This window comes from Budorcas taxicolor, chromosome 21, assembly GCF_023091745.1.
Source record: "Budorcas taxicolor isolate Tak-1 chromosome 21, Takin1.1, whole genome shotgun sequence".
NCBI classification, from domain to species: domain Eukaryota; kingdom Metazoa; phylum Chordata; class Mammalia; order Artiodactyla; family Bovidae; genus Budorcas; species Budorcas taxicolor.
The window spans coordinates 18719471-18746317 of NC_068930.1; the positions used below are offsets into that span (position 1 = coordinate 18719471).

General features: G+C 44.6%; 1 protein-coding gene across 1 annotated transcript in view; it reads left to right on the top strand.

The window, feature by feature from the left end:
• The window catches only part of AKAP13 (A-kinase anchoring protein 13), a 318409-nt gene that overhangs the window by 96880 nt on the left and 194682 nt on the right, over positions 1-26847 (top strand). The window contains exon 3 of the mRNA XM_052660082.1: positions 24923-25070. Coding sequence (XP_052516042.1) covers positions 24923-25070 — 148 coding nt within the window. The remainder of the gene's footprint in view (positions 1-24922; positions 25071-26847) is intronic.

Genomic DNA, 26847 nt, shown 5'->3' on the forward strand with positions numbered 1-26847 from the left:
TGTCGAATGCTTCAGTGAAGCTATTGTAATGGGTGATTTTTGTGGACTGTTAATGGTGGAACACACAGAACCTGGAACTTCGGGTGCCAGGAACTGTAACCTGGCTGTGCCTCGGTTTCCTTGCCTGTCAGCTCTCTGATTTCACAACTACACCCTGTGTGTTAGATCAGCTGGTTACGTTACCAGGTCAGGTGTTTGCCTCAGCCTCTACAAAAACACTGATGATTGCCAGATGGATGTTTATAAGAATCGCAGTTTCAGGCCCATTGGGTGGTGGTGGTAAAAAACTGGACAGGTTTAGTTACACCCCTCTAGGTGGTAAATGTCCCATTTACAGCAGGAGATGTGGGCTTGGGACTGTGGGCCGAAAAAGCTGGTTTCGAGTTTGAGTCATCTGTAAGAAGTTGGTACTTGTAACTCTAAGAAGAGACAAAAGATAAAAGAGTGAATAGAATTAGGATGGTGGGCTGTAGCAAGAGAAGGTGAAGTTGAGTCGAAAGAGGAGTTCCAGAAATCTGGGCTGCATTTGAACTGTTGGTCTTTTATCCCTGGAATTCTTAAGTTTCAGTCACACGTCAGTACTGGGAGTGGATTTGGGGTTGGAGCTGGGGCGTTCTTAGATGCCTGCTTTGTGCAGACCCGTTTTCGGAGGCTGGGAATTTAGCCATGAACCAAGTGGAAGGCTCCTGTGCTGCTTGCCTTATAGCGAGGAGAAGGCATAACTCTTAAACAAGAAAATGCCCGGAAGAACAGTTTCATGAAAATTAAACAAGAAGATGTGATGTGGCTGTGTCTGAGTAGGGGCTCTTTTAGGGGTGCTCGGGGAAGGGGTTGGGAAGTACCTCTAGCTAGAGGGCAGAGTGGACCGGCTGTTTAGGCTTAGACCTGAGTGACCGGTACGAACCAGCTGTGTGTGGATCTCGGCCCAGTGTTCCAGCCCAAGGTGACAAGTGCAGAGCTCTTAAGCCAGGGCTGGGCTTGGGCCGAGAAGGGGCGGGGTGTGTCCTCTCCTGGAGGAAACTGGAGACTCAGGGAGGAGACGGGGAAAAGCCTGACCTGGAAGGGTTTCACAGACCCTTGGGTGACTCCCACAGGCCTGCCTTCTCTCACAGCTGAAGCCCACCTCTGAGTGTCCTCTGAACCCCAGCCTCTGGCTCACGGTCAGGTCTGGCCTCTCAGGGACAGTGGATTTATCGTAAGGCGGAGCACTGAGCCCCGGGCAGACTGCATTCTTAGGCACTTGCAGCATATTGTTTTGGATTCCCCATTTGAGGAGAAACAGTTTTCATATTCTGTAGTCATTTTTAAGATCTGTGTTTTGATGTAAATGGAACATCCTTGAATGGAAGAATGTTTTAAAGGAGATCCAATTCTCATTCGTCCGAGGACAGTGGGATCAAAAGTTTCTGCTGTTTTTCTTTCATGGATGAATCGCTTTTGAGGAGAAAAGGAAGTCTTTCCAAAAACCTGCTGTCGTGAACCTTCATGAACGACGTGTGATGCGATTTCACAAGTGGTTCTTTCAGCCTCCCAGCTGGCGTAGCACTCACCTGCATCTCCCATAACCTTTCTGGATGACAGCTCCTTAGAAACAGAGAGTTCATATTTGTATACTGCCTCCAGGTTTAAAATGCACATTTGCACACAGAATATCATTTGATTCTCATTACAACCTTGTGTAATCCGCCTGCAATGCAAGAGACCCCAGTTCAATTCCTGGGTTGGGAAGATCCACTAGAGAAGGGGTAGGCTACCCACTCCAGTATCCTGGCCTGGAGAATTCCACAGACTGTATAGTCCACGGGGTCGGACACGACTAAGCAACTTTCACATTCTTTCCTTCACAATCTTGTGAGGGGGGAGGAAGCTTCATTCTTAACCTCTTAATACTTGAAGAAGTGAGAGTCCAAGATGGTTCATTTAGTATATGCTTTACCCAGAGATTGTAAATCTCAAACCCATGGTCTTTCTTCCGTGTACCAAGCTGCTAAGCAAGGCTGCTATCCATAATTGTTACCTAGAACACGGCGAATCTCGCCACACTTCGTGTGATAGAGACTTGCACAGACAGGCTTCCCCAGCGGCCCAGACGGTGGAGAATCTGCCTGCAGTGCGGGAGACATGGTTCGCGCCCTGGGTTGGGGAGACCCCTGGAGGAGGGCATGGCAACCCACTCCAGTATTCTTGCCTGGAGGATCCCAAAGACTGGCGGGTTGCAGTCCATGGGGTCTCAGAGTGACTGAGTGACTAAGCACAGCACGACACAGACTTGCACGAATAAAGTCCTTTTGAAACTAAGTAACCCACGTTTAATCTTCACGTCTCACGTTAACAATTTTTTCATGTGTTATTTGAAAAAAGTGCACATTTACAGAAAAATGACAAGAATGCAGCTTCACTTCCGCTCACCTTTTATTAACATTTAGGTGTGACCTAAATGTGATTTTCTTACCATTTTCTTTATTACATATTTTTTTGAACTGTGTGAAAGTTGCAGGCATCATATCTTTTCCCCCCTAAATATTTCAGCATGTATCAATAGTTCTTGAAGACTGACTCATTCTCTTTCATGATGACAGTACAATTTACAAAACAGGTCTCATAACATTTACCTAATGCTCTTACGTAGGTCCATATCCAGATTTCTCTGACCATCCCAAAATGCCCTTTGAAGCATCCTCCTGAGCACTTCTCCCCAGTTCAGGGTTTAATCCGGGACTACACCCTGTATTTATTTACAGTCTCTTAACTGAGTACAGTTCTTCTGTTTGTCTTTCCTGGTGCTGACATTTTGGAAGAGAATTTGGCCAGTTAGCTACTTATTTTGCTGAATTTTTTCTGAATTTGGTCAGGAATACTACATAAATTCAAGTCAACGTCGCTTCTTTTTGACAGAACAATTGCCTTTTCACAGTTGCGCATTAAAAAGTAAAATAAAGATGCTTACTTGTTTCCAGGTTTCATCATTAGATTTACCCTGTGTGAGTCCTGAATTGACAGTGCTGTCATCTTTGCGATTAAGAGTATTGCTCACAGGAAATAAATGTGAAAACAATGTCTTTATTGTGCACCTCTAACTTCTTACAGCTGTAAGGGGATGTGTACAGCATCCTTGCGAAGTGTAGCAAAGAATGTCTGATTTTCTTCTACATATGTATTCTGTGGATAAATAACCTACTCATTGCTTTAGCCAATTGAAAAGGTAGACATAGAGTCCTGAATCACTATCTTTCGTCCTTATGGGACTTAAGCCACTTTTTACAGTAAACAACACACAGCAGATAGTTTTCATAAGCGTAGTATATGTACCCTTTGGCTGTAGAGCCCTTTTCACTGTCAAGATAAAAGCACATACTTACCCCAGAAAGGATAGGGTGTGAGAATGCTATCAGATGATAAAAGAAAAAGCCAGGCATATGAGACAAAAGTTGGTATTTATAAAACAAACAAAATAGGTCCCACCGCCACCCCCCACCCCCACACACTAAGCACCTAGCAACCTAGCAACTGGACAAGAACAACAATAAATAAATCCTCCCCCAGACCAACAGCTGAAAAGGAAGCAAGATTTAAAACTTCGGAAGGAGGAGCAGGAAAGGGTCTCTCTAAATGCCTCTTATCTAAGGCCCCCAGGCTTGTTCTAGAAGAAATCTGGACAGACCAGCCCTGAAGGGTTTTTCTTCTGTTCTGATGGCATCCCTCACACTCTGTCCTTTCTGGAGCACAAGGAGACAGTAGGGGTCAAGAATAAGCAGATCTGGATTCCAGAGAAAGTCACCTCCTTTCCCCGCTCTGACTTTACTTATTTGGAGAAAAAGCCGTGATGATGCCCCCAAGTGACGGCCCCACGGGTGGTGCCCCGTGTGGGAATGAACTTTGTGACCGAGGTCAGGACTGCAGAACAGTGAGATGAGTCAGGGGAATCATTGTATTTTCGGGGTGGTTGACCTCACTCCGCTGGAAGAGTGAAGAAACTGAGCTACTGCGAGACTGACGGATTTGCCCCACGTTTCATGGAGGTTGTGATGGTTCTGGTCAGGTAGCAGGATCTGCAGGTAACTAGTCCAGCCAGCATGCCAGAGGCGGAGGTTGGAATTTAGGGTTCAGAGTACACGCACTGAGCCCCTGTGTTAGGAGTCTGGGAATACATGGGCTATGTAAGAGAGAAAAAGGGAACAGTGGGAATAGTGGAAGGAGAGAGAAATATTTGAAAAGATAGCATTGAGCTCTCTTTCAGAGTAGTGTTGGTCGTTCAAGTCGTGTCCGACTCTTGTGACCTCATGGACTATAGCCTGCCAGGCAAGAATATTGGAGTGGGTAGCCATTTCCTTCTCCAGGGGATCTTCCCAATCCACGGATTGAATCCGAATCTCCAGCATTGCAGGCAGATTTTTTAACTGTCTGAGCCATGAGTAAAAAAAAAATGTGGGTTGTAACACTTGAGTGTAGAGAAGTCATTAATAACCGTTCTGGTGAATAACTCGGGCAGATACTCACCTTTATCCCTAGGTCTTCTACAGGAGGCTCTTTAGCCTCCTGGACCTGTGAAAGGAAGAGGTAGCCAAGGCTCTTGAAAAATGACTGAGGCATTTCTGTGTAAAGCACACTCCTGCAGGGTTTTTTTTCTTCTTCTGCTTTTCTGTGTTAGAATAATGTCCCTTACTGGTTGCCGAAGTGTTCCAGTGGGCATTGGGCACGTGATGGTTAATGAAACCCCAGAATGGATGGCTTGGCTCTGACACTGACTCAGAAGGTTTATCTTGGATGCTTGATGATCCGCTAACTAGAATCACCATAAACACACATTTAAAGAGGAAAAACTTGGGGTTCATTTTTCAGATACTTCAGTTATAAACTTGCTGGTTTCCCCCAAGATTTGTGGTCAGGTGAACCCATCCCAAGGTCTCCCTCAGGAAAACCAAAAGCTCCCATCCCAAAACTACGTACTCCTTTAAAAGCAGAGAGATAGATGTGAAATACAGGTTATATATGGAATACTTATCATTACCTGCCTTATGACTGGAATGAAACTCACATTTATTAGATTTTCAAGGGGAAGAGCTATTCTAATTACAAAACAGATGTTCAGAACCCCAACAGATCTGGTTTATTACATCCTTTCACATTTCTCTTTTTCCGTAGCACTGAATGTTTTTGCCTGTAACTGCTTCTGGGAGGAGGAAAAGCATCCTGATGTATCTTTGGCACTGGATTCCTTTCTCCATTTAAAACTTACAAAACAAAACAACATCCAGTGATTATGACTATTCCTGTTAGAGTAGGGACCACATGCTTAGATGATGTCGCTCTCTGTTCTGTTAAGTAAGGGGTGGGTGGGTTAGGATACAGGTATTGCTTGAGACTCGGAAAAGACCCTGATGCTGTGAAAGACCAAGGGCAGGAAGAAGGGGGCGACAGGAGACAGGACGGCTGGACGGCATCACCCACTCATGGACGTGAGACTGTGCAAACTCCGGGAGATGGTGAGGGACCGGGAGGCCTGGCGTGCTGCTGTCGATGGAGCTGCAAAGAGTTGGACACAACTTAGTGACTGAACAACAGCTACTGTGTGTGTTAATCAGAACTGACCTCAGGGCCAGAAGATGAGAGTCCACGTGGAGATGTCATGCTGAGAAAGAAGGGGATGTAACATGAACTATTAAAAGTTTGTTTCTGCATAAGTATAGTTGGCATACATAATGACAGTTGAGAAAAGTAAAAGTGTTAGTTGCTCAGTCGTGTCTGGCTCTATGCGACCCCATGGACTGTAGGCCACCAGGCTCCTCTCTCTGTGAGGATTCTCCGTGCAAGAATACTGGAGTGAGTAGCCATTCCCTTTTCCAGGGGATTTTCCTGATCCAGGAATCACACCAAGTTCTCATGGCTTGCAGGTGGATTCTTTACTATTTCGCCTCCAACTTTAATGTCCTCTGTTGCTCTTTGGAGGGAAGAGGACCTGCTTGGTAGTGGCAACATTTTATCTCTTCCTGATGAATGTGTTTCCCTAGCAGGAGTTGAACTAACAAGGCTGTCCCTCTTGCTTGGCTGTTGTGTTACATGTTGCTCCTACAAAGAGAGCTTTATCAGCTTTCTGATCTCTTAAATTAATTACCTGTCTTTGCCTCAACAATACATGTCTGATGGGTCAGCTGCAGTGTTTTGTAGACTGGAGGCTCTTTCCAGCCAGATCTGAGTACTGTGTTTTAAATAACGACAACATTGTCACTAGTGCCAGAAGAAATAAGGAAGTCAAGTGTTCCTCAATTTAGCTTTTGATGACTTTACAGAGCAAGAGCTTCAGTTTCCTTCTGTTAGCCCACCTGCAGCAACTTGCTTTGAAGTTTACAGATTTTGCGTTTGCAGATAGCGTTTTCTTCGTTTTCCTTGGCATTTTCCGAGCAAGTGGAGATACATAAAGGCCAAAAGCCTTCTCAGGGTCTCTCTGCAGGATGCTTTTACACTAACTTGATGTTTCCCAAGCATCTGGATATTTGGGGAGGGGAATGGTGGTGGGGACAGGACAATAGAATTAACTTTTCCATTTGGTTCCAGTGAAGAGAAGTCTTGCTTTCCAAAGAAGACCAAGTTGTAATGCTCTATGTCCTTAGCTCACTCATCAAGTATTTGTAAAGCACTTGCTAAGTGAATGGAGGACCTGGTCTTCGAGGAATAGATTCTTTCGCAGGAGCTCACATGCATGAGGAGTTAAATGACAGCATAGGTAATATTGGCTCAGATGCTGGATTGGTTACACAGGCAGTGATGGTTCATGGCAAGAAAAGGGATGAGATGTTGGCAGAAATGATAGGAAGGCCTGAGGAAAAATGGGGTTCCGTTAGCCTGGACAGATGTGGCTCTGGAGGAAGGAAAGAGCAGAATGAGAGAGGGGAATAGAGTCTGTGAAGGTGCGGACATGGTATTGGCAGGAGTGTTGAGGGGCCTGGCTGGACTGGAGAGGATAGTTCCCATGGTACGTGGAGAGGAGATTGCATAGATCTGCTCTGTTCATTAGGGTAGCCACTGGGCCCATGGAGCCATGGAAATTAATAAAAGAAAATTTTAAAAATCACTTCCTCCACTGTAGAGAGCTTAGCTGCCATGCTGGCTGGGGGCCCCCACGTTGGACAACACAGATAGACTATTTCCATCAGTGCAGAAAATTCTCTTGGCCAGCACTGATAGAGGGAGTATGGCATTTTACAAGCAGGATAGGGAACAACTGGAGGTCTTCCAACTAGGCAGGGGGTCGCACGGTGGAAGCAGTGGCCAGAGGACACGGAGGAGTGGCGTGGAGAGAGCAGAGGAGGACTGTGAGGGCCTCGTCACCGCTGGAGCGTGCGGGGCGCACGGGAGGACGGGAAAGCGGTTCCAGAGAGCAAGTGGACTTTGTCTGACAGAGTGGCGGGAAGCATCAAAGGGCCACAGCTGTGACCTCCGAGGATTTCCCTAAAAGAGGAAGAGGGATGATGCAGAGCCAGAGCGAGGGGTGCCATGGCGGATGGAAGCCTTAAATACATAGGTGGCTTTTAAAGACACGCAGCTCCTTTACTTTGCGTAACACGGAAGCGTATGAACGTGACTGTGTGGCTTCCTCTGCATCTCTGCACAAGCACTTGGGTTGGTAGCTCCTTCCTTTGTTTGCTTAGAAAGAGGAGAGTGACACTTACTGAGTGCCTTTCATGTAAGGTGACTTACGTACGTTATCTCTTCACCTGCCGGAGGCCTGTCTTATAAGAATGGTTTCACTCCCAGTCCCTTAAATTGCTGCCACCCTCTCTTAACCTGGGAACTCGAAGCCTGATGCTTGTATCCCATGCTGCATTTAGAGGTTGGCGTCAGTACCGGATTCCCCTTGGCCGTCGCTTCTTCAAATGTAAGCTGGAGATCTTGTAAACATTGTTTACTCAGGGCAGTCATTGGCGTGAGGAGTTTCCCAGACTGACTTGCAGTTGAATTGTTCTAGAGCACTGGTTCTCAAAGTGCGGTCCCACCAGCAGGAGCATCACTAGGAGCCTATTAGAAATGCAGATCTTCAGGCCCCATCCAGACCTCCCGAATCAGAATGCTTGGGGTGGAGCCCTGCAAACCGTGTGTGTGTGTCTGTGTGTGTGTGTCTTTGGCGCCTGCCCCCACCCATGTGAGAGGCTTGTGGAATCTTGGTTCCCTGACCAGGGATCGAATCCTCATCCCCTGCAGCAGAAGCACCCCCTCTTTGCAGCCCCATAGTCCTAACCTCTGAACCATCAGGGAAGTCCACATTAAAAAAAAAGAGTTTAATGATAGTTTTCATGTAAGTGAAAGTCACTCAGTCATGTCTGACTCTTTGCGACCCTGTGGACTATACAGTCCATGGAATTCTCCAGGCCAGAACACTGGAGTGGGTAGCCCTTCCCTTCTCCAGTGGATCTTCCTAACCCAGGGATCGAACCCAGGTCTCCCACGTTGCAGGCAGATTCTCTACCAGCCGAGCCACCAGGGAAACCCTGTTCATATAAGTTCACTGATAAAAATCTCAGACTGTAGATTGTTTGTAAACAATTCCAGTTATTTGGGTGTGGTGGTCATTGATTCCGCAGCCTTCTGAAGTGTTTCATACATAAACTGACTTGCACATTACCCTGCAAGCCACTTTGAAATAAGCCCTCCAGATGATTCTGTTGTACCCCAGTGTTTAAGCATGAACCAGTAAACAAAAAGGATGGTCTTAAAAGCCCCTTTCCTGCGGATTAAATTGGACAGAAACTTTATACTTGAATTGATTTTGTTGCTCTCACTTCAGCTTCCATCACAGTACCTTGCACATATAGGTTCTCAGTGGTTTTGATTTAATAGAGTTAAAGCTGTTCAGGGCTTTCCAGGTGGTGCAGTGGTAAAGAATCCACCTGCAGTATAGGAGACTCAGGGCTGATCCCTGGATCCAGATGGTCCCCTGGAGGGGAGGGCGTGGCAGCCCACCCCACTTGCCTGGAGAATCCCGTGAACAGAGGAGCCTGGCAGGCTGTGGTCCCTGGGGTTGCAAAGAGACACAACCATGCGCATGTGTGGCCACACACACAAAACTCTACGAGAAAGAGCTTCGCTGTGTTCATGGACAGTAATGTCTGATTAGTCAAAGGTGAGACTTGGGGCGAGGGAGTGGTAATATTTAAGATCCCCAAGGGTAGACCACTCAGATGAAGTGACCCAGGGGGCTTTGTTACCTGGAACCAGTGACACTGTGTCATTTTGACCTCTGAGATAGGGTCTCTAAGAAAACTTGGGAATGATACTCAATGAAAAACTGCATTTCAGTCTAAATAGTTTAATACTTCTGTGTTGTGTATGGTCTATTTACTTGGATTTCTGTGTTTTATTCTTTCTATACAAATCTCATTTTATTAGTTTGACAAGCCTGTGAATTAGGAGGAATTGTTTTCTTTTACAGATGGGGAAAGATTTATATTTTAAAGTTTTAGTACAAGCTATTAAGTATAAAATAAGCTATAAGGATATATTGTACAACATGGAATATAGCCAGCATTTTATCATAACTGTAAATGGAGTATAACCTTTAAAAATTGTGAATCATATATTGAGAAAGGCAATGCCAAACAATGCTCAAACTACCGCACAATTGCACTCATCTCACACGCTAGTAAAGTCATGCTCAAAATTCTCCAGGCCAGGCTTCAGCAATACATGAACCGTGAACTTCCAGATGTTCAAGCTGGTTTTAGAAAAGGCAGAGGAACCAGAGATCAAATTGCCAACATCCGCTGGATCATCGAAAAAGTAAGAGAGTTCCAGAAAAAACATCTATTTCTGCTTTCTTGACTATGCCAAAGCCTTTGACTGTGTGGATCACAGTAAACTATGGAAAATTCTTTAAGAGTTGGGAATACCAGACCACCTGACCTGCCTCTTGAGAAACCTGTACGCAGGTCAGGAAGCGACAGTTAGAACTGGACATGGAATAACAGGCTGGTTCCAAATAGGAAAAGGAGTACGTCAAGGCTGTATATTGTCACCCTGCTTATTTAACTTCTATGCAGAGTACATTATGAGAAATGCTGGGCTGGAAGAAGCACAAGCTGGAATCAAGATTGCTGGGAGAAATATCAATTACCTCAGATATGCAGATGACACCACTCTAATGGCAGAAAGTGAAGAGGAACTAAAAAGCCTCTTGATGAAAGTGAAAGAGGAGAGTGAAAACGTTGGCTTAAAGCTCAACATTCAGAAAACGAAGATCATGGCATCTGGTCGCATCACTTCATGGCAAATAGATGGGGAAACAGCGTCAGACTTTATTTTGGTGATTGCAGCCATGAAATTAAAAGACAGTTACTCCTTGGAAGGAAAATTATGACCAACCTAGATAGCATATTGAAAAGTAGAGACATTACTTTGCCAACAAAGGTCCATCTAGTCAAGGCTATGGCTTTTCCAGTGGTCATGTATGGATGTGAGAGTTGGACTGTGAAGAAAGCTGAGCGCCGAAGAATTGATACTTTTGAACTGTGGTGCTGGAGAAGACTCTTGAGAGTCCCTTGGACTGCAAGGAGCTCCAACCATTTCATCCTAAAGGAGATCAGTCCTGGGTGTTCTTTGGAAGGACTGATGCTGAAGCTGAAACTCCAATACTTTGGCCACCTCATGCGAAGAGTTGACTCATTGGAAAAGACTCTGATGCTGGGAGGGATTGGGGGCAGGAGGAGAAGGGGACGACAGAGGATGAGATGGCTGGATGGCATCACCCACTCAGTGGACATGAGTTTGAGTAAACTCTGGGAGTTTGTGATGGACAGGGAGGCCTAGTGTGCTGCAGTCCCTGGGGTTGCAAAGAGTTGGACATGACTGAGCGACTGAACTGAACCCAGGCACTGGTATATTCCCTGTTTGGTCTGTGGGATCCATCGATCTGATTGTGGACTTATTTTCTGCCATTGCTGTTACCATCTTCAGCTAGTTAAAAGCCTGGGGTGATCTTAACTTCCCCTTCTGACTGTGCATTCCTCTCTGCTCACTTCCTGCATTCCTCACTTCTACTTTGATTAGAGATGATTCGGTTCTTGGTCTCTTATTTACTGTAGTTTATGTGTATGCAGGAGAAGGCAGCAGAAATGCAGGTGGTATGAAAATGGTAACCCTTAAGAATGAATTTTTGCCTCGCTAAAACGTTTGTGACGCATTGAGTGCACTTGTTTGACTTAGTGTGAATAGAATGCTAGGTTTCTAATTGAAAAAACAAATAGGCAACAAGCAATACAGATTTATAGTTCCCTGTGCAACACAGTAATCAATATGTTTCAATAACCTAAAAGGGAAAGTAATCTGAAAAGTAACATGTGCATATGTGTGGCTGAATCAGCTTGCTGTGCACTTGAAACAGTCAGCTGCACTTCAGTAAAATATATATATTAAGGGAAAAAATGGTAATCCTAAGGGGCCTCATTTTTTGTTGCTCTTTAATTTTGGGGAGGACTGAAAACATGTATTTCTAATCAACTTCTGGGTGATGCTTTGGTTCTGGGACAACACTTGGAGAGCCTGGGTCGAGAAATGTAACTTCCTTGTAGGTAAAATTCCTGCTTTAGTGCTAATCAGCTGCGGGAGCCTTACAGTCTTCCTCTGTAAAATTCAGCAGGGTAATGCCAGAATTATAAGTTTTCTGTGAAGGCTAAATGTGATTTTAAAAATGACAGACATGGGCGGGAGGTGGGAGGGAGATTCAGGAGGGCGGGGACATAATGTATACCTGTGGTTGAAAGTGAAAGTCGCTCAGTCCTGTCTGACTCTTTGCGACCCCATGGACTGTAGCCTGCCAGGCTGTTCTGTTCATGGAATTCTCCAGGCCAGAATACTGGAGTTGGCAGCTGTTCCCTTCTCCAGGGATCTTCCCAACGACAAACCTAGACAGCATATTAAAAAGCAGAGACGTTACTTTGCCGACAAAGTGACGGGAGTGAGATCTGAGCAGGCGCCCTGGACCCACTGGGTCCCCCGATGGAGACATTGCCCGTTGCACAGACAGGAAAGGAACTGGAGGCCTTGGCCTCCATGCCAGGAGGCAGGCACAGTGTCTGAGATCAGCAAGCAGGCCTTTCACCCGAGGAAGGAGACCAGGTGGCTCCTCAGAAAAGAAAGGCGGGGCTGGTTTCATGCCCTCTCCCCTCCTGGGCATCGCTGGTCAAGTGAGCGGAGGACGTGACAGGTGAAGGGAGCTGTGTGCCCAGGTGGTGAGACGCACGTAACACGAGTCAGGCTTCAGCCTCTGGTGTGTCCTGCCCGTGTGTGTGTGTGCTGGCAGTGTTTGTGTGGCACCTCCCTTGTGACTCAGTTGGTGAAGAATCCACCTGCAACTCAGGAGACCCGAGTTCGATCCCTGGGTAGAGAAGAAGGGCATGGCAACCCATCCCAGTATTCTCGCCCAGAGAATCCCATGAACAGAGGAGCCTGGGGCCCTCCAGTCCATAGGACCGTGAGAGTCGGACACGACTGAGCAACCAAACCACCACTGTCAGCGGGAGGGGCTCTGGGAGGCAGAGGAGGCTGGGGAGCAATCCCGTGTTGAGGGGAACCTCGTTTCCTGCAAGCTGCAGGGACGCACTCGTGAGTGAGAACGTCGTCCTGTTGGTCGTCCATGAGTCTCAGGAGCATGACTTGACCAGATTGTGTTTTGGAGATTTGTCCTGTTGCCTTGTATTGTTTGGAGGGTGAGTCCGGAAGCCTGGAGACCCAGTTTCATAGATGCCTTTTGAGGAGAAAAAGAGACCTGAGCAAGGAGTAGCCAAGTCAGCTACACAGATAAGTGTGGGAGGTGGGCAGAACACAAGTCCAGTGGCCGGGTTTTAGTGATAGAATGCGCCACTTCCATCCTCTGCTTCCCAGGAGGGCAGAGAAGGAAGAGAGAAATGTTCTGTCAAGAACTAATTTTAAGAAGTCCTCATGGTGTCTGCATTTTAACCAAACACCTGGTCCTGTTAGCAAAGGGGGACTGTCTCTTTAAGTGTTGACCCAATTACTCGAGCAGTTCCAGAGAGTTGTGAAACATTTGTGAGAGGGTGAGGCTGTTTTTTGAAGCCGCCAGCCAACACCCTTGTACCAATTTAGCTTTGCTTATTAACAGGAATAGACTGAGAGGCAGGGCTGTACATTGAAACAGAAAGCTCATCCTCTTAGAATTGTAAAAAAACTTCTTTTTAAGGAACACTTTCCATTACGGGGTCCATACATTAAATGATTTCCAAACTTTTTGTAATTTTAATTCCTTTTCCAGCTGAAGTTTCAAGATTCTTCCATGTTCAGAGAGAGTAGTCCCTAAAACCAGTCCATACGGAGCACTCTACAGACAAATTGAGCGCCATCTACTGGTTTTATTTTAACGGACCATGTCGGTGGTGCTTGGAAATCTTTTTAAGTATTTATGTATATCTTAATGTTGCAAAATTATGAAGCTGGAAGACAATATGAATTTTGACCATAATTAGTAATAGTATTTAATAGTTTAATGTTAACTTTGGGAAGGGGAATGCCTTTTGGCTGGAATATAGGCATATGATCAAAAATGAAAGCAGGTTATAGGGATTTCACTGACCTGTATCTTTATCTGCGAAAAGATTAGCCTGGTTGAAATAAAAACTAACCTCAAATGTCAAATAAAACGGTTACAGTATTTTCTAACATTTGTTGCTGTTCGGTTGCTCAGTCGTGTCCGACTCTTTGCAGCTTCCTGGACTGCAGCACGCCAGGCTTCCCTGTCCATCACCCACTGCCTGAGCTTGCTCAGACTCGTGTGCACTGAGTTGGTGATGCCATCCAACCATCTCACCTCTAGATGCTGTGGAGTTCTCCCCAAATGCTCTGCCACTGTTAAGTGAGTGACAAGGAAGACAGACTCAGTGTTGGGTTTAATTTGTGGCATTTTACATTTTGTTTTTGAAAAAGGATGACATGTTTTTGGTTCAGCCCAGCAGACATTAAGCACTCGAGATGTCTCAGGCCTTCACGTGTACAGAGATGAGCTGGATGAGGGCCCAGCCCCAGCTCCACTGTAAATGGCTAAGCGTTCAGAAGACTCTTTCCTCCCTGGGTGATCCGTCCTGAGCCATGAGCAGACTCAGACGCAGCCAATTCCCTGCAGAGGCGTTCCTCATACCCGCCTCAGGACAGAGTATGGGTGCCTAGAGACGCTTGTGTTTCTGCTAATTATAGCACTTACCGGGTGGCCTTCTGTCCATAGGCATGTCTGTCTAGGCTCCTGGCGGACAGGAAGTATTTATAATTCTAGTACCAGATGATACCAGAGACAAACTGCATTAAACAGAGGCACTGTGTGCTTGTTAAGCATCAATGGACGAATAACTTAAGGCTTTGGTAATGGGAACAGAGCAGAAGGGAAGGGAACGAACACATTAATATTGGGCTGTTAAATAGCTTTCAACTGTTTAACTTATCTACTTGATGGATGGACTGGAATAAAAATTTATTCTAGCAGTAAAATGTTATGAACTAATAAAACACACTCAAGGAAATGTTTCAAGTAATAAAATATTTTCAAGTATTTTAAGGCTTATTTACATATCAACATTAAAATTTCAAATATTCCTATTTCAAAAATAACCCCAATAACTGATGGTTAGTGGTCCTATCGTATATTTGATAGCAATAAGTCCTCTGAAAGTCCTTTAACTTTCATTAGTTCAGTCTGGCTTTCTACCTCATTAGTACAGATCAACGATTGTGAGCAATATGATCTTGGAAAAAATACAAAGACTTTTGTAGTTATTGAGGTTATTATTAACAAAATGGTTAAAGTAAAGAGAAATTTGAAATATTTTTGATGGTTGGAAATTAACTGCATCATGAATCTAGGAAGCGATATTTTAGTTGTGAGCTCTCTGGAGTAGGCAAAATGAAAAAAACTCAGTATTTTAAGTTTTTGGCTAGAGAGGACTCGATTTTGGCTGCCATTAAACAGAAATACGGCAAGTCTCATTCTCTTCCTTAATGGCATTTGAGTTTGAGTTCCTGTTGGGTCCAGAGGATCTTGTTTCTGGGGTTGAGGGCCTGGAATAGTGTGTTGTGAAAAGACCCATTTAAGGCTGGAGAAAAATGAAACAGTTCTTGGGTTTGCTGCTTTCCTGTCTTCCCAGCTCTCCTCTTCTGTGTGTTCTGAAGACTGCTTAACCATCATTACTTTTAAAGCTGCAAATCCTTTGTTCCTCACCTCTTTTAGCATCACTGATGCTGTGTTCCTCGATGTCGTCTCTTCGCTGGCTGGCCTTTCCTTGCTTGGCCTGTTTCTCCCTCCCTGCTCTCCTCTACAGGAACTTGGAGTCTAGGCCTTGGCTCTCTGTTACCATGGTGACCTCATTGCTGGCGAGGCTTCTCAACTTAGTGTGGTTGACTCTCAGATCTGCCTCACCAACCCAGACCTTTCCTGATGCCTTGTCCTTCTTGGCCAGAGGAACCTGGCGGGCTGCAGTGCACGGGGTCGCAAAGAGTCGGATGTGGCTGAGCACGTCCTGTCTGTAGAATGTCTACAGTTTCCCCTCCGGCTGGCAGATGAAACGGCATTTAAAGCTTATCATCCGCTTTCTCACAAATCATTCCCACAGCCCCCTCCCATTTTTCCTTGGAGAGATATCCCTTTTTTCCTCCTAGCGTTGCTTCATGTCTATTCTTTTCGTCTGTGTCTATTTGTCCAGCCCCCATCGTCAGCTGTCATATTTCATCAAATTATTTTCAGCCACATGCCTTTCTCACATTTATTTCTTTTTAGGTCATCTTGGTGCCAAAGTAGTTTTAACTCCCTTTTGCTTCCTTGCACTGTGTTTTTGTAATGTTTTCCCAGACTGGTTTCCTTGCCTCTGTTCTCTTTTTCCTTCTTAGAATACTTCTGTGAGATAAACCTTTCTAGAACATTTGCTACATCCAATTTTCTCCCAAAACATGCCACTCAAAGCTGTTTTTTTCTTTATTTTTCTTGCCTACACTCAGGTTCAAATATGAATGTTTTGGCTTGCCATTAATATTCTGTGTAAACTGATATCTGCTCCCTTCGTTCATTCATGTAGTTACTCAGAAACTTCTTGTTGCTCCAAAGGCAGTGTGTCAAGTGCCCTCTGAGACATGGTTCTGGCTTCCCATAAACTTTAGATGTTGATGAGACATACGTACAGCATAGAGGACTGCGTGCATGCGTGCACAGTCACTTCATTCTTGTCTGACTCTTGGTGACCCCGTTGACTGCAGCCCGCCAGGCTCCCCTGTCCACGGGATTCCCCCGGCGAGAATGCTGGAGTGGGTTGCCGTGCCCTCCTCCAGGGGATCTTCCCGACCCGGGGATCGAGCCTGCGTCTCCTGCAGCACCTGCATTGTGGGCGGACTCCTGCCGCTGGGGCCCTGGGGAAGCCCTGGGGTGCTGAGTGTACACTTAGGCACCCTCTTCGGCTTTGTCACGCATCCTTGGGGCCATGCAGCCTGTGTGCCTGGTTTGAGTTTGCCCTGTTTCAGCTTGTCTCCTGCCTGAACTCTCACGTCACCTCCGGGCCCTCTGTTTCCCTTGTTTTCAGCACCCTCTTCCTTCTACCTGCAGACTTCCGGGTGTCGTCGCTTGCTATTGAACATGTGTTTCTTCTGAGAATTACCTCTTTGCTTTTCTCTCCTTTCTGCCACTTAACTCTGTCTCCGGCACTAACCTTAGTGTCAGAATCGTGGAAAGAATACAGACTTTGGAATCCTACTTGGATTTGAACCCCAGCTTTTAGCCTTTCCTAGCTTTGTTCTTAGACGTTAAAGTACTCTGGGCTGCTCTTCTCATCTCCAAGAAGGGTAAAGATACTTGCCTTGCAAATACTTGGTTGAGTTTGCAAAGCAGCTGGTTCTGTCTCTGACCTGCAGGGGCCACTCAGAAGATGGTTGTGCTGAGCCCGCGTGCCTTTCTCTGGTCCCCAGGCTCCCGTGTGTTTACTGTTTGTAGAAAACGAATTTAGTGAATAAAATGGTTGCTGTGGTGTGTTAGTTATTTTCCCTCTCTGGTTGGGTGAGAGGCGTTTGTGCGTAGGGGTGGGCGGTGGTCCACACTCTCAGCTTGGGCCAGAGCACCAGGGGAACTATATAAACAGAGTTTGCTGTCGGTATAGACCTTTGTCCACATCTGTTTTGATAGAGCTTGCCATATCCCCAGTCCGTGAGTCCTTTAAACCTTTGTGAATTAACGATTTTCCCGTTATCTTTGTTTTTAAAATCTTATATGTGGAAATAATTTGAAATTCATAAAAGGTTGTTTAAAAAAAAAGGCAGGGCAAAGAATACCCTGATACTAGTCACTCAGGGTAATTAACTCTTGCAAACATTCTGCCCCATTTGATTTATCATTTGTACTCTCTAGCTAAAAACCTGTACACGCTCACAGTGTTTCCTTTCCTGTCTTTTGCTAAAGGGCCCTGTGTAATGGATTTTTACCCCTTACATGCTTCAGTATGCATTTCCTAAGGCAGGAGCTGTTCTCTTATAAATCACAGTAGAGCTAATTACTGCTTTTAGCAGTCCTGTCTCTCTCAGCCTTCCTTATCTGAAACAAGCCCACAGCCTCTGTTTATCTTCTGTGGCATCAACCATTTTGAAGAATACAGTATCCCTCTCCTTTTTTTTTTTTCCCTTAAACTTTATATTGGAGTACAGCTGATGAACAATCGTCTCAGGTGAACAGCGAAGGGACTCAGCAGTCCATGTAAGTGTATCTAATCTCCCCCAGGCTCCCCTCCCATCCAGGCTGCCGTGTAAGGTGACAGCCTGGGGGAGACACTTTTAAGGCAATGTAAATAGCTCGTTCCTCATCAGAATTTCCCCCTAAATTGAGTACTCAAGTGAAAATTTTTGCCAGACTCAATCTCTCCCATTATGATGGCAAATGGGTAGTAATTTCATTACTTTGACATTCTTCCCACTTTGACCGTCAGCCTTCCTCATTCCATTATACATAGGTGTTCACCTTTCTCCCTTTGTCTACTGTTAGTATAGAGTCATGGCTTCCTTCCTTTTTTTTAAATTGTTTATAATTCATTACTCTTCTTAATTGACAGTTTGGTCTAAAATTGTCCCAGATTTGGCCAGAGGAAGCTGCGTCGACATGCGTCATGTCAGCATGTCCCTGTCCTTTTTTGGGGGGAGGGAGGAGGACATTTCCTTACCTTTTGTCAAAACAAAATGTTCCAAGCTCATCTTGTACATAACCTTGACCTAGACCTGGAAACAGCTACTTCTTCCAGCAGCCTTGGTTCCTTTTAGTGGAGAATGGTATTAGTGACCAAGATTAGTGCAAGATGTTAAAAAAAATTTTTTTAAACAGCTTCAGAAATGGAACTTAATTTTGCACCTGTTTGAATATCTGGTCATATAAATTATTTGAAAAATTGTTTCTTGAGAACTTACTTTAAAATGATTTCAAGTTTACAGTAAAGGTTTAAGAATACTATAAGGAAATCCCATATGCCTTAAACCCAGCTTCACCAACTGTGAACATTCTACCTCGTTTACTTACTTACTCATTTTCCCCTTCACTCCCCTATCGTTTGAGGGTAACCTGTAGACAATGCTCCTTTACCCCAGATACTTCACTGTGTGTTTCTTAAGAACAGGGCTCATATAAATCACAGCACGGTCACCAAAATCAGGACAATTCTAACACTGGTACAGTGTTAAGTGTGTGTAAACCTCATTTAAATCTGGACACATGTCCCTTTAATCTCCTTAATAGCAGTTTGTTGTTCAGGATCCAGCCTAGGACCATGCACTGCCTTTAGTTGGGAAGTCTTTTCAGTCTCCATAATCTGAGTCTTTAGCGACATTTTTGAAAGGTTCAGATCGACTTTTTTTTTCTTTTTTTTTTTAAAAAGAAAGCCTCTCAATTTGGTTTCATGTGATGTTTTCCTCTGACTCAGTTGAGGAAGACTACGACGCTGTGTCCTCAGTGGATAGGATCAGGAGACAGGTGATATTAGTTCATTTCATTTTTTTGTGTCACTTGCTTCAGGTGGCAAAAGAAATACAGCATGATGTTTTGAGTGTTTGTTACATCTCTTTTTAATATTTATATAATTATAAATTCATATCTTTTTTTTTGCATTTCATCTGGCATTTAATTACATGTCTGTTTTTTTTGTTTGCTTTTTAATTTTTACAGTGTTGTCTTGGTTTCCACCATACAGCAACGAGAATCAGCCATAACGACACACATATCCCCTCCCTTTGAGCCTCCTGCCATCCCGCCCGTCTACATCATCACAGCGCCAGGATGGGCTCCCAGTGTTATTCAGCAGTTTCTCCCGGCTATCCATTTTATACATGATAGCGTATTATGTTGATATTACTTTCTCCATTCAGGAAAGCAGATATCATATACTTTTAATAATGGCCATGTTTAACAGCTGGCTTGTGGGATTCTTGAAAACATGATGCGCCCTCACAGGCCTGTACGGGCCAGCTCCAGCACGCATTCCACCGCAGTGATCTTGCTGCGGAAGGGGCCCGCCTTCAGGAACCTTGTGACTGGCAGTGTCTTGCTGTCTCTGAGATCAGCCCTGCCCCTTCTTTTAGCGTTCCTCCCACAGGACTCTGTCTATCTCTCCCGCCTCCTCTCCACCCAGCATCTTGCCTGCTTCCAGGGCCCTGGTTGTCCCCACACTGGGAGTCGCTCCTTCCCATGCCTCAGTTGCTCTTCTCTGCCCTATTTCAGTCTGTCCCTCGTCACGTTACTGTCCCCAGGTCAAAGAAGGCCCCAGACACGACCAGCATCTTGGGGCAAGGAGAGCCTCTCAGCAAGATGGCAGGTTTAGCGCAGAGAGAGAATCCTTGATCTAGAAAAGACGACCTATTCTTAGGGCTCCAGGATAGAAATCCAAGTGGGAAACAAAATTTTTTCCCTGCTTATTAATAGGTACATAAAGACGATTTTAGTTCTATTAATACAGTTTAATTACCGTGTAAATGAGTTAGAGATGGGACGCGGAGACCGTAGCTACCGTGTAAAGCCGTGAAAGTGATTGATCGTGGCATTTAGAATCACAGTGCGTTTGTATATTGGGGATCATCTGTGGACTGCAAAATGAGGCCTGGTGGCACTAACTAATGGCACTTCCCATTAGTTCTCGTGTCATCTGTCAGCAAGACTAGTTAGGACTCTGGAGAAACGGTCAGGTTCAAGGATACATTTCTCGTGAATGAGAAAACACGGGATTGTTTTTGTAATAAGACACCGTGGTTTTTGAGTTCAGATCACTGGAGAGATGTAGATGCATGCTCCCCTTGGGATTGGGTCAGACTAAAATTTTGATCAAGGATGTCTTGAAAGTTTTCCTTGTTAATAAGTTCATCTGTTATAGGTAAAAACGCAACAAACGTGTTAACTGGGCAGCAGCCGGCTTGATTGACCTGTCTATTCCCTGGGGCCTGCCCTTCCCCTGAGCAGCAGGGATCTCTCAGGGAAGGTGTGATCAAATCCACCACCTCAGCTGAGCTTCTTACTTAGACCTGTTTTCCATTTTTATTTTTTAATTTGCCTATTTTAAGGCCATCTCGAGTAGTTCTAAGTGTCTGGTTACTACTACTGCAGTAAAACAGGAGTCATGCGGCTGAAATGCGGAGGCCAAATGTTTATTGCTTGCTCCTAGCAACTTTATCAGAGAGCCGAGAATACTCCTTCAAGAACAGATGCTTTAATTCCAGGTGCCTTCAGAACCTAAACTTCAAGTGAGTTTGAGGTGAATTAGGGTTCTATGTTCACTTCTATTTAATACTGTGGGTGGCTAAACTCAGTGTTTAAAAAAAAGCGAATTAGAGCTATGAAAGCAATTTAAAACTTACTTTTCCCTTGGGAATGAAAAAAGAGGTTGATCCTGAAAGCTTTGTTAAAAGGAATTCCAACTGCTTATTAGCCATCCCTTCTGACCGCAATTAAGAGAAGGCCCCAGCTGTCGCTAGTGTCTTGGGCACAGAAAGTCTCATGGCAAGATGTTGAGGCTCTTGTGGAGAGGACCTTCTTGATATTGAAAAAAGATGTATTCCTAGAATTTTAGATATCTTAAGTGAAAAAAAAAACACACTTATTTTGTTTCCCTGTAAAAGTCCATATTGTAAACAATTCAGGCATGCAGACTATGTGATCTCTTTTGCAATAACTCAGCTCTTCAGTGGGCTCCCTTGATAGCTCAAGTGGTAAAGAAGCTGCCTGCCAATGCAGGAGATGCAGGCAGGAGACTCAGATTCGATCCTTGGGTCACGAAGATTCCCTGAAGGAGGAAATGACAACCCATTCCAGTATTCCTGCCTGGAAAATCCCAGGGACAGGAGCTTGGCGCGCTACGGTCCACAGGGTCGCAAAGAGTCAGACACAATTTAAGTCAACTCTTTGATGGCCCATTGTATTGCAAAAGTAGCCACAGGCAATGTGTAAACAAATAACATGACTGTGTTCCAATAAAACTATTTATGGATATCTAAGTTTGAATGTCATAAATTTTTCCCATGTTAATATGTGTGAGCCACACACAACAAGAGCCACACACAAACAAGCAGAGGGCTGGACTTGGCCCATGGCTTACAGTTTGCCAACCTGTGCTCTTAAAAAATGAAACTTTAGAACTTTCAGTAACATTTCTTTTTTCAGGTTATTGGCAGCCCACTCTAGTACTCTTGCCTGGAAAATCCCATGGGTGGAGGAGCCTGGTGGGCTGCAGTCCATGGGGTCACTGAGTCGGACACAACTGAGCAGCTTCACTTTCGCTTTTCTCTTTAATGCATTCGAGAAGGAAATGGCAACCCACTCCAGCGTTGTTGCCTGGAGAATCCCAGGGATGGGGGAGCCTGGTGGGCTGCCGTCTATGGGATCGCACAGAGTCAGACACGACTGAAGCGACTTAGCAGCAGCAGCAGTGCTATTTCAATACCTTGAAAAATTGATTCTTCTTTGTATGCTGCAGACATTTTAACTGGTTGTAGTTTTATCATGCCAAAGGATAGTTTCAGTTCAGTTCAGTTGCTCAGTCATGACCGACTCTTTGCGACCCCATGAATCACAGCACGCCAGGCCTCCCTGTCCATCACCAATTCCCGGAGTTCACTCAGATTCATGTCCATCAAGTCCGTGATGCCATCCAGCCATCTCATCCTCTGTCGTCCCCTTCTCCTCCTGCCCCCAATCCCTCCCAGCATCAGAGTCTTTTCCAGTGAGTCAACTCTTCTTATGAGGTGGCCAAAGTATTGGAGTTTCAGCTTTAGCATCATTCCTTCCAAAGAAATCCTAGGCTTACCAGCCTCAATTTTTCAAAAATGTTTCCAAAATAGGGGCTTGTGAGGCCTAAGCGTGTGTGTGTGTGTGTGTTTAATCGCTAAGTCATGTCCTACTCTTTTGCAACAACTTGCAACACCGTGAACTGGAGCCCACCAGGCTCCTCTGTCCATGGGAATTCCTAGGCAAGAGAACTGGAGTGGGTTGCCGTTTACTTTTCCATGTATATACATATATATATGTGTGTGTGTATGTGTGTATTTGTATATATGTTTCCCTTCCCCGGTAGCTCAGCAGTAAAGAATCTGCCTGCAATGCAGGAGCCACAGGAGACACAGGTTTGATCCCTGGATTGGGGAGATCCCCTGGAAGAAGGCATGGCTACCCACTCCAGTATTCTTGCCTGGAGAATCCTATGGGCTATAGTCCATGGGGTCACAAAGAGTTGGATACAACTGAAGCAGCCTGGCACTTACGTGTCCACTTGTGTGTGTGTGTATACATACACATATTTATTCTTTTCAATAACTTAAAAATGTAAAAACCTTTCCCAGCTTGTGAGCCATACACAAACAAGAGTGCTAGACTTGACCTACGGCTCATACTTTGCCAACCTGTGCTCTAAAAAATAAAACTTTAGAACTTTCAGTAACTTTTTTTTCAGGATATAGTGATATTTCAGTACCTTGAAAAATTGATCTTCTCTGTATGCTGCAGACATGCTTTCTGGTTGTAGTTTATTTTGCCAAAGGATAGTAAACATTTTACCAGCCTAAACTTTTCAAAAACATTTCCAAAACAGGGACTTACAAGTCCTAAAGTTTCATTCTAAATAGTGCCTGAAGTCAGCGGTAATGCTGTTGTACCGATCGTGCTGTTCTTGTGTTAGGGTGCTTGGGAACTTTCCGGTTCATCAGTCTTAGTAAGTTACAGCTTATTTGTAGTTCATTCTGACTTCTTACAGCAGACTGGAACCCATATTGGACATAGGGCACTGCACAGAACCCTGGGGAAAAAATTAGAGAGAGGCACTTAGGGCTATGGAAACTACTTGGAATTCAGAGCATTCTTATTACTAGCCTTGATCTCAAGTTTGATTTTAAGATGTTTGGTTTTCATTATGTACTGAAACACTACCTGCTTTTCTTTTTGCTGCTGGCCATTAAGTTGTGGCCACAGAGTGGCATGGTTCTTTAACTGGCTTTATTACTGCTAAAGTAGAAAGAGAAAAAATGCTGTAAGTAATGAGAATTCTCTCCCCTATTTCTCTTAATTAGATTTTCCATTGCACATCATTAAAGATGTACACAACCTAAACCTCAGTGCTTTAAAGTCCTTTGTTTATGGCTACCACATAAATTATATACTGTTTGGAGAATGGTAATTTGGACTCTATTTCATAGAATAAATTTAATTTAGCCATTGATCTCAGTTAAAAAAAAATTAATCTATAAAAATTGCTGGAAGAGGGAATTCCCTGGCGGTCCAGTGGTTTGGGACTCAGCTTCCACTGCAGGGGGCATGGGTTCAGTTCCTGGTTGGGAAACTTAAGATCCTGCATGTTGCGTGGTGTAGCCAAAAAAAGTTGTTAGAAGATTATTGAAAATGATAGTTGCAGCCCCATGGACTCTAGCCTGCCAGGCTCCTCTGTCCATGGGATTCTCCAGGCAAGAATTCTGGAGAGGGTAGTCCTTCCCTTCTCCAGGGGATCTTCCCAACCCAGGGATCGACCCTGGGTCTCCTGCGTTGCAGGCAGATTCCTTACCAGGAAGAAGATTATCAGCAAGTGAAGGATGAAGATGTCTTAACTTCTGAATAGTTGCAGAGTCACAGGCAGAGTTACCCGGATTAGATTTATGGCTTGATGGAGGGGTGGGATAAAGAAGAACAGCAATTCCAGATGGTCCAGAAAGACACATTGTTGGAAAAGCAACCCTCCCATCCTCACAGGTTGAGAATCTTATCCTAGGCTGAGTGGTGAATGTGTTTCAAGAGTTCTCACTTATTAGCTGTAAGAAGAGAAGGTATTATCTCCATTTATACAGTCAAGGAAACTGAGATTTAGAGGATTTAAGCAAAATCTTTTTAGATGGAGTTTAAACCCAGGTTGGTGTTGAGCCCAAGTCGTTTGCACTCTACCACTTCCAGGCCAGCTCTTGAGAGGCGCTCCGTGTTCACTGGAGAACGGGTGGACTTGGCAGGGATTTGTGGGATGCAGAGTTCAGAGAGTTATTGCCGCAAACAGAACACAGAGGTGAAGGGGCATTCGAAGTATAAGGATGTAGCTGTTTAATGTACTTCCCCCATCCTCTCTGCCTTATTTTTAGATTTTCCTGGAATTCTTACAGAGCTTTTTAAGGGAGCCGTTTTATGTTCTTTTAAAAAAATTTTTCCAAGTAAATATCCCATTATCTTGTTGGTTTACTTGTTTTTCTCATTACCTCCACTAAAATGTAAGCTGAAAGAAGACAGATTGTTTTGTATCCTCAGTGCCTAGACCACTTCCTGGCACATTTTGTGTCGTATAAACTTGCTAGAATGGGTGCAGTTTGTATGATACATTGATTTCCCTTTCAGTTTGATGTTTTGTAAAAGTCAGCTCCCCGAAAGAACCTTACTAATGCAAACCTGCCCTCTCTTCCCCTTTCCTAGGGCGACTGTGTCGTTACTGTACTGCTCGCGGAAGAGGACCAAGTGGAAGATGACGCAGTCTTTTACTTGGTGTTTTCGGGTTCCACCCTCCACCACTGTACAAGTACTCGGAAGGTCAGTTCCAATACGCTGGAGACCATTGCTCCTGGTAAGTATTTGAACGCAGTCTTCACCCGCCTTTATTTATTCTGTGTTCTAGCATAGAGTGATAGGAAGAACAAATCAGGGTGATGAAACTGCAGTTGGATTTTTGTTTTAAATATGCTTCATTTTATTTCTTGTTGCACAAAATCTGAGCCTAACTAAAAATAATTGAAATAAAATGGTGTTATAAATTAGAAGACAGTCGTTAAGATCAACAAAAATTTTAATTGATTGGAATGTTGAAGCAAAGTAAAATACATTTAAAAGATAAAAGCTCATGTGGCCACTGTGGCGTGCCTGCAGTTTCGACTCTGACCTTCCTCTCGGCAAAAGCAAAGGTAAAATGTGATTACTAACACAGTCCTTCGTATCTGTGAGGGGAAGATTGCAAACACCAAGGTTCCCCCAAATTAACAGATTATAGTTCACGGTGAGATGAATACTTAATCACCGTGGCATTTATCCATTTAATGGAATTAAAAGGAGACTGTTTACTTGTTAAAAATCCTTTGCAAAGTCATTATATCATTGCTAATTCCGCTAGAAACGGCTTTTGACTGATCCCAGGCATCTAAAGGTATAATTGATATGTGTTTGGAAATGAACTTATTCTGTCTTTCCTCAACCTTGCTTCAAAGTTAATAATTGGTTAAATTTCATCTGAGTGCAAAAGAGGGGAGACTTAGGGGGAACCCATAAAAAGGGTTGACAGTTGAACCGTTTGCTTTCAGAGAACAAAATGGATTTAGTTCTTACTGAAACTTTTCCTGTCTTCAGTGTTTTTATGTGACATCAATTCCACTTTTGTTGAATTCGATCATGTAAAAAACTGCCAGTTTTTGGTGGCTGCTGTGCCGTTTTACATAAACTGACTTCACTTCTGATACCTGCCAGATCCGGAAGTTACACCACATTCACAAACTGAGATTCTGACATTTATCCTCCTCTATTTATCCTCCTACTTGACAAAAGTGATTTTGAAAATACAGGATTTAAAGATTTTGGCAGTTCCTATGTATATTCTCCCTTAAACTTCTAGGGACAGGAGATTGAGCAAGACATTCAGGAGAGGTGCTGATTGTTTTTTCTTTCCCCTAAAGAGTATTATGTACCTTCCTTTGTAACGTAAAGCTCCAGTCGTCTTCTTCCTGTGATGGATATCGTGTCAGAGGGTCTGATCTGCAACCTTGCTGTCTGCTGAGTGGGAGCCATCCAGTGTCACCCCTGCTAGACACATCTGTGTGCGTGACAGTGAGAAACAGCCCCTCAGATGGGTCCCTGACTGCGCTCTTGTTAGGAAAGGAATGAGGATAATTTATAAACTTCCTCTTCCTCCTGACTTAGGAGTACTGTAGCAGTTTGTGTGTTTGTGGATGTGTAGGTGTGTGTGTGTGTGTGTCTGTGTGTGTGTCTGTGTCTGTGTCTGTGTCTGTGTCTGTGTCTGTGTCTGTGTAGGTAGATAAGATAGATAGCAAGAAAGCCTGCAAGCAGGTACCAGGAGGATGGGCTTCCCTGGTGGCTCAGATGGTAAAGAACGCATCTGCAGCGCAAGAGACCCAGGTTCGATCCCTGGGTTGGGAAGATCCCCTGGAGAAGGGCATGGCAACCCACTCCAGCATTCTTGCCTGGAGAATTCCCATGGACAGAGGAGCCCTGCAGGCTACAGTCCATGGGGTCGTGAAGAGTGGGACACGGCTGAGCGACCGACCCAGAGGAGGGACAGCTGTCGGGACAGCGCCCTGTGTCCTGGATGCTGCCCTCGGCCACCGTGGGGCCCAGCC